We start from the raw sequence: 7,985 nt of genomic DNA, 5'->3' as shown, positions 1-7,985 counted from the left end.
CTCTCTCTCTCTCTCTCTCTCTCTCTCTCTCTCTCTCTCTCTCTCTCTCTCTCTCTCTCTCTCTCTCTCCCTCCCTCCAGTAGCGGCCCACTGATAGTTAAATGTAGCCGGGGTTTGCCATACCAGCGCGGGAGCGACATGTACGGTGCTCAGCTCGGTGAGTTCCCGGACGACTCGGAGCAGCTCGGGCCGTATGTGAGCGGCCTGCGGCGCAGAGCCCTGCAGGCCCGCGAGCTGTCCGCCGTCAGGACCTTCTCCGACCAGTTCCTCCTCAAGTTTCTGCGGGCCAGAGACATCGACGTGGAGCTCTCTCTGAAGGTAGCCTACGCCACGCTCCCCTCGCTGGGAAAACCAACCACACACCGCAGAGCCTTCTGGAAGTACCCGAGGGTACAGAGGCTGAAATGAGTTTAAGAAACTGTTTTTAGTCGTTTATTGACTGAAGTCGCTTTCATTTGACTTAGTTTTTTTTCTCCAGTAAGCTACATTGGGCATTTACCGGAAAAACAAAAGCTTAAGTGTACGAGTCGGTTTACTTTAGGTGCGTTTTTATAGCAGCATGTTGCAAAAATGTTACTGACATGACTTTTTGGATTCATTAAAAATAGGTTAGGCTTTAATGTGTAGACAACTATGGTTATTGTTTACAAAAGTATGAACTTAACAGCATGTCCCTAAACAAGATTAGTTATCGTGAACATTATTATTATTATTAATAATAATAATAGTAATAGTAGCCTATGGCAGTGTCACATAGTAAGGCTTATGTCCACATGCAGCTGGTTTAAATTTAGTGCTAGAGGACCTCAAATACTTCTTCAATAGAATAGGCAGTAGACTACTGTAGTCAAGGCTACTGTATCCAAGTACAGTGTAAAGGTAATTTATTCTAGGCCTACTTTACTTTCACAACAACTGACCGACACCAGCAGGGTGCAAAATTAACTTTTTTGTCCACGAGCCAAAGGGTTAGTGAATGTTCACATTTTCCCAGCCACTCATTAGATTAGCAATACCTTTTGGGCTGGTGAGTGAAGGAAATCTACCTTCCACTTACATGTTTCACCAACATTTGGCTGGTGCTAATAGGGAGCCCTGGATGCCAGTAATCAGTGGACTGTGTTCAGTCTTATTAAAGCACACAGCTCAGGGGTTGGCCAGTAGTTGGTACAGTTTCCTTTTCCTTTTTCCTTGCAACTGTGACAAGCAAATTCCTCTTTAATATTACATCAACACAACAAAACTCTTAAGTAAGATAAAGTAAACAGACCAGTGGTGGAATGTAACTAAGTACCTTTATCATGTACTGTACAAATTGTAGTACTCACACTGTACTTGAGTATTTTCTTCTCACCCTTCTTCTTTCAGAGGGAAATATTGTACTTTTTATTCCATCACATTAATCGGACAGCTTTAGTTACTTCACAAATTAAGATATTTGCACAGAAAACACGTGTAGTTGATAAAATACAATGTTTTAAATAAACTACCCACAGTATATAGGCCTACAAGTAGCCTACAGCTGATATAATTAGCCAATTAAACACTTCACGGAACTGTTTTGATCATTTCTAAAATGTTTCTATATTGAGTATGTCTAATACTTTTAGTACTTTTCCCTACTTTTACTTAAGTAGTATTTTTTAACGTGGGAATTTTAATTGTAACAAAGTATATATTTGTATATAGTAACAGTGTGGTATTTGTACTTTTACTTCTGATCTGAGTACTTTTTCCACCACTACAACAGACACTGTACACATTTGAGCATGTCCAGTCAGTTCTGGGTTCAACAGGAAGGCTTAGTCGCTTGTTTTCATCTGTAAACAGCTGGAGCTCGTCCAACTGGGACGGAGCTCAGCAGCCTGTGTATCAGTGGTTCAAGTCACCAGTACACACTGACTCTGACTTTTACCACACAAATAGTCCTTAGAGTTAGTTTTTATCACACTCTTATCACAGCCCGAGCCTGTATTTGTATTGGTTCTGTTTGATCTCCAGCAGCAGGAGCATTGACTATGACGGTTTGGTACAGATTACAGGATAGATACAATTTCATATGTGTCAACTCCTGGAACGTATATCTTCTCTAACGGTTATTTTCATTGTCGATTTAATCTGTCAAATAGTTTCTTGATTGAGAGATTAGTTGTTTGATCTTTTAAATGTCAGAAAATGTCAATCAGTGTTTCCCAAAGCCCAAGATGACGTCTTCCAATGTCTTGTTTTGTCCACAGCATAGTTTACTGTCATAGGAGGAGTGAAGAAACTTCAACATATTCACATTTAGCAAGCTGGTATCAGATCATTTAAACTTTATTTTTCTCATAACAAATGAATGAAACCTATTAATTGATTATCCAAATAGTCAGCGATTAATTTAATACTTGACAACTAGTTGATTTGTTTTTGCAGTTTAAATCGTCCTAAATGCACCGGTGCTGATAGAATCCCATGAATTCCTCTCGATTCCCTGATGCCCCTGAACGTTGCATATGTCTTGTGCAGCTCCTCCTGAACTACCAGCGGTGGCGGAGGGAGAGTCCTGAGATCAGCACCTGTCTGTCCCCCTCCTCGGTGCTCGGGCTCCTCAACACAACGTACCACACTGTCCTCCCACAGCGGGACCGCACCGGCAGCAGGGTGCTCATCTACAGGATTGGTTAGTGTGTGTGTGTGTGTGTGTGTGTGTGTGTGTGTGTGTGTGTGTGTGTGTGTGTGTGTGTGTGTGTGTGTGTGTGTGTGTGTGTGTGTGTGTGTGTGTGTGTGTGTGTGTGTGTGTGTGTGTGTGTGTGTGTGTGTGTGTGTGTGTGTGTCTTCAAGTTGTCTTCTTTCAAACCCCAATGTAGCACAAGTGGACTTTATATTTCAAACGTACTGTTTTCCGTCAGATTGTTTATAAATGACGACGTTTCCAACCAAATTTAAAGGCAGCATCATTTCAGAGCGTTTGTGTATTTGGTTGTGTTGTGTGTATTTGCAGCGTGTTTGCCTAATGCTGCATGTGTGTTGTCAAATTAATGAAGATGTTTTCTTAACCCTTGTGTTGTATTCCAGTGGACTTTTCCTGGGTTAAAATTGTAAATTAACTTTTTTATTGTCACTTTTTTCTATGCTTTTGACGCTTTTTAAAAGTTTTTGTCACCTTTGTCAACATTTCTTTTAATTCATGATTGAAAAATCTAATTCATATGACATTACACTTTATTTTTGAGTAAGAAAAAGATGCCGAAATTATAATTTATTTGGACTAATAGTTAAGGTCAGAGGATGTTGAGTGGATCACAGACTGGGACATGTCAACGTTTAGTGTCGATACTGTTTTGAAACCATTTAAACTATTATTTTAAGGCAGTTTGGTTAAAAGAAACCTATATTTACAAAACATTGAAAATGGGTCAAATGTGACTTCGTCATGATCCTCAAAGCGTGTCTCTCGTGTAATTTGCAACCTTGTGAATGTTCCTGAGTCAAACTTTAGTTCAAATGCATGATTAAGAAGTGGTAGTTACTGGCAGTCCCACTGTAGAAACCTACAGCATATGTTTTCCTTTATAGTTGATTGGCCAATCTTTCTGTTGGAACCTAAGATAAAAGCTAAAACCCCGAGCAACAGACTGATTCAATTTTGGTTACAATGACTGATTGATTGTATCCCATGAAAGTGCAGCCACACGTCTGTATCTGTCTGCAGGACAGTGGATCCCAAAAGACTGGTCGGCCTTCCAGGTGTTCAGGGTCAGCCTGATGACATCAGAGATCATCTCCATGGAGAAGGAGACACAGAGACAGGGTCTGAAGGCCATATTTGACTTGCAGGGCTGGAGTCTTGGACACGCCTTGCAGATCAACCCTTCCCTCGCCAGAAAGATATCCTCTGTGCTTTCGGTAGGCCTAACACAAATACAACCATCTACCACTTTCACCATGTGCTATGCAGCTGGACACCTAACTTTTGATGACATCATGTAGTGGCATTATGATAATTGTAGTTTAACACAATTGCTGATCAAAATATATCTCTTGACGGATAGGTTTATCCACAATTACATTTGATTTCTAGGCAGATGAGAGCCAACACCTTAATACATGTTCTATCAAAGAAGGAGAACTTGAAGTCTCAACTAACCACATTTTGACAGCATGTTACACCACAGGCAGGACGTGGGAATGGCATCACTGCAACCTTCCAGTCACATATAAGGAACACGGCAAAAACAATACACTGTTAAAGTCATACTATTTCTTACTCTAAGACATACAGTAGTTGTGCATGCATTTCTTGCACAGAGTACACTTCACTTCACAGCCTACTACCCCTCCTGGGGCATAGGCCGCCGACAAGGGTTCTCCAGGCACTCCGGTCCTGTGCAATTTTCTCTAGTTGGCCCCAAGAGTGGCCTGCACAGAGTACAGGGGCTTGATTAATGTAATGTGTATTTACATTATTATTTGAGTCGTGCCACTAGGTCACATCTGATCACATCTTTGCATTGATGTCTTTATGCCGTAGAATTTGGGGAGAACGCCATGGTGTGAATGCACCATGAGTGTTTGATATAACCATTATTTTCTGTTACATACTTTTTTGTAGACTTGATTGGCTGACCAAGTAAACTGCTCAATTTGTTTCTACACCCGTCCTTGTACGTGTTTGTGTCTTCTTGTATAGGACTCTTTTCCACTGAAAGTGAGAGGAATCCACCTGGTCAACGAGCCAATGTTCTTCCGGCCATTCTTCGCCATGATTCGTCCCTTCCTGCCAGATAAGATCAGACAGAGGGTCCGCAGCCTGTTTATCACACTGATTACACCGCAATGCAAAGAAACCCATCTTTAGACACAAAGACAATGACTGGAAACTGGTCTTTAAAGTCAAGTTCCCTCTCCATCTTTCTCCCTACTGTAGATCCATATGCACGGCGCTGATTTCCACAACACTTTAAGCGACTTCTTCTCCCCGTCCGTCCTGCCACCAGAATACGGAGGGGAGGGGCCTGGCATAGAGAGGGCATGTCAGGACTGGACCAATCAGCTGCTTCAATCAGAGATGCTCCTGCAGCAGATTGCCTCTCACCCGACAGGCGACATCGCTACTACTCCTGAGGACTCCTTGATCTCAGAGGAAAAGGGAGAATGAGAGACTCTTAGAGGGATGATGTTTGGAATTGCAGCCCCCCCCCCCAGATCACAATTACACGCTGCTGTATTTGTTTGGTTTTTCTTTACCTTGGATCAAAACAACTAAACCCACTCTGTGGCAGCCATCTTTGAGGCCTTACCTCGTCAATACTCGCTCAAGTGTCACGCCACGACCAACCCTGTAATAGCTTACGTTTGTCTAGATTTCATCAGAGCTTGGTTATGTCCTACATCTTAATTCAGTAAACTAAATGATTAACCCGCCAGCTGGGACGAGTTAAAGCACGCCCCCACCTGGTTTTCCAGATCCCGGTCCGTCCGCTGCTGCTCCCCCGGCTCGGAGCGCTGCTTCCTCGGCTGGACCTCTGCTCTGGCGCCATGGTGCTGCCGGCAGGCCGAACCGGCTCCTTCCCTTGTCACTCTGTGGAAACTTCAGTCACTTAAATGACAGTTTATTTAGTAGACATTAAAAGACATTGACAGAAGGGAAAAGGAAAGGAGACAGCGACTAATTAAGGAAACGTTGGACTTGCTGTGCGGCCTGTTTTCCTCCAAATGTGTCCCCACGCAACTCTCCACACTCCCTTGTTTCCATTCTGCTTCGAGCTCTGTGACGCAGCCACACCATCCCCCACCCCGCAGTCAGGCGGCCAATGAGCTAACAGTTGTATTATGATGAGACACAAGGTGTTGACTGCATATCCAGAGAGCGTCTGTGCTGCTTTACAACATTTCAGCACCGGTCCATCTGTTGGATTTATGTGCGCCTGTGATCCATCTTCCTCGCTACATTGCTCATTGAAATCTGACTTAAACAAGAATTTGCATCTTTTAATAGATGTAGACATTCGCTCTTTTTTAGTTTGTTTTTTCAAGAGTGACAGGAAGAGGCTGATGTCCCTCTTGATGTCCCTGGGGTCAGCTGACAAAAAAATAACTAAGCCATGCTCCAAACGTCTTTTTAGAGTAAGTGCTGTAGTACAACTAGGATGAGACAAGTTATAACTAAGGTACGTTTGGAGACACTACCTTATTTAACCCTCCTGTTGTCTGCGGGTCAAATTTGACCCGTTTCTTCAGGCTGGAGGACGGCTCATTTGGATAAAAATTAGTTTGTAACTTATTATTAACCCTACTACGTTAGGAAAGATGAGTCATTTGTGATTTAATATCTCGACTCAAAGAAATTATTTTTCATGTCACACAGGAGTAGAAAAAACTAGAAAATATTTACATTTTAAGATACTTGAATCAGATAATATTTCTTTTTTTTTCTCAAAGAAAATGACTCAAATTGATCATCAAAATAGTTAGCAATTCATTTGTAGTTGAAAACTTCTCGATTAATTGATTCAGCTTTGCGGCTCTGACACATACAAGTAGAAGTCTATGAGAAAGTGACCCACTTCTCACTTGATTTATTACCTCAGTAAACATTTCCATAATGTGTTTATGATCTCGATCACTAGTTTTAAGTCTTCTGCAACACAGAATGATTTCAATTTTTTAATTATGGTCTTGTTGATTTTAAAATCTGTGATAAAGCAGGTGTTTTATGGCGTGACTATGATCTGATTGCTGGTGAAAGTGTGTAACGTAACGTAGTGTAAGGGCTCCTCCCTCGCTCCTCCCTCGCTCCTCCCTCGCCCCTCCCTCGTCCCTCCCTCGCTCCTCTCTCGCTCCTCCCTCGCCCCTCCCTCGCCCCTCCCTCGCTCCTCTCTCGCTCCTCCCTCGCTCCTCCCTCACTCCTCCCTCGCCCCCCCTCGCTCCTCCCTCGCCCCTCCCTCGCCCCTCACTCGCTCCTCCCTCTCGTCTACAATCGTCACATCTGCAACCAAGATGGCTGCACCCGTAACGGCAACCTCACGACTCGTAGCAGATCTCCACACACCCGTGGGTGATGTCAGACATGCTCTGTCCATTAATTTTACAGTCAATATCAGTCACTGATTACAAATTACACTTTGGCTGGTTTTTGTATTTAGTCATGTAATCTATTGGATTACGAAGCAAATGTGATCTAATCTGAATACTTTTGGATGACTCCCAAATGAACCGTTGTAAATCTTGCACCTTATGCTAACAAAAAGAATGCAACCACAACATTTTTGAGTCGCTCAAATTCCACTATTTTTTACTCTTGAAACATCTCAAACATTTTCAGAGCAGATGAAATGTCTTTTGCATATTTCACTTTTGCACACGGTCAAATCAAAAGACACTTACAAACACAGTACTGGCACATACTACAAGTGTACTGTGTGTATTCTACAGTAGGGCTGCGACTAACACGTATTTTCATTGTCGATTAATCGATTAGGGGTTTGTTCTGGAAAATGTCAGAATATGGTGAAAAAGACGACGTCCTCAAATGTCTTGTGTTGTCCATAACTTAAAGATATTCAGTTTACTGTCACAGAGGAGAGAAGAAATTCGAATATATTCCCATTTAAAGGTGCACTATGAGTTTGTACTTGGTTTCAGCATGATTTCATTTATGTCTCAAATCGTTGTCATCTGCCCCCTGAACCCTGAACTAAAGGCACAGGCTGTGCACCAAAATACAACAAACCACTGGACCTAATCACCGACTAATGGTAGGAGGAGGGGGTGGGGGTTAGTGACAGTTAAAGAAACATGGGGGAGGGGCTAGCTTGCTCTGTTTTGTTTTGAATTTACTTGGAACGTTAACAGAAGTGACCATGCAGGAACTCATAATGCACCTTTAAGACGCTGGAATCAGAGTATTTGAGTATTTTTTTTTTTTATGGATCAAAGTATCCCAAACAGATGAGTCTGGATTTTTAAAAATATTTAACAGTTTATTTCATTTAATATTTGAT

The 7,985-nt window shown here is 42.3% G+C and overlaps 1 protein-coding gene and 1 long non-coding RNA gene across 3 annotated transcripts in view; both read left to right on the top strand.

Moving 5' to 3' along the window:
* Positions 1–7,496, top strand: part of LOC117954680 — a 12,265-nt gene extending 4,769 nt beyond the window's left edge. Inside the window, exon 3 of the long non-coding RNA XR_004658870.1 lies at positions 7,486–7,496. This is a non-coding gene — a long non-coding RNA (uncharacterized LOC117954680). The remainder of the gene's footprint in view (positions 1–7,485) is intronic.
* On the top strand, positions 69–6,020 carry ttpa (tocopherol (alpha) transfer protein). 2 transcript variants are annotated; one of them, XM_034888603.1, is made up of 6 exons: positions 69–318; positions 2,509–2,662; positions 3,695–3,888; positions 4,673–4,783; positions 4,910–5,149; positions 5,185–6,020. In XM_034888603.1, the coding sequence occupies exons 1-5, from the start codon at positions 139–141 to the stop codon at positions 5,138–5,140; spliced, it is 870 nt and encodes a 289-aa protein (XP_034744494.1). In that variant the 5' UTR covers positions 69–138; the 3' UTR covers positions 5,141–5,149; positions 5,185–6,020. The 2 variants fall into 2 exon arrangements, with proteins under 2 accessions (XP_034744494.1, XP_034744493.1); XM_034888602.1 differs by having other exon boundaries at positions 4,910–6,020.
* Positions 7,497–7,985: the final 489 nt, after the last annotated feature.

This window comes from Etheostoma cragini, chromosome 12 (assembly GCF_013103735.1).
Source record: "Etheostoma cragini isolate CJK2018 chromosome 12, CSU_Ecrag_1.0, whole genome shotgun sequence".
In the NCBI taxonomy this organism is placed as follows: domain Eukaryota; kingdom Metazoa; phylum Chordata; class Actinopteri; order Perciformes; family Percidae; genus Etheostoma; species Etheostoma cragini.
This window is presented reverse-complemented; position numbering and strand designations above follow the sequence as displayed.

Coding starts and splice junctions, on each gene's coding strand:
- ttpa (XM_034888603.1), top strand. CDS start 139: ATGTACGGTGCTCAGCTCGGTGAGTTCCCGGACGACTCGGAGCAGCTC. Junction 319..2,508: donor ACGTGGAGCTCTCTCTGAAG/GTAGCCTACGCC, acceptor TGTCTTGTGCAG/CTCCTCCTGAACTACCAGCG. Junction 3,889..4,672: donor AGATATCCTCTGTGCTTTCG/GTAGGCCTAACA, acceptor CTTCTTGTATAG/GACTCTTTTCCACTGAAAGT.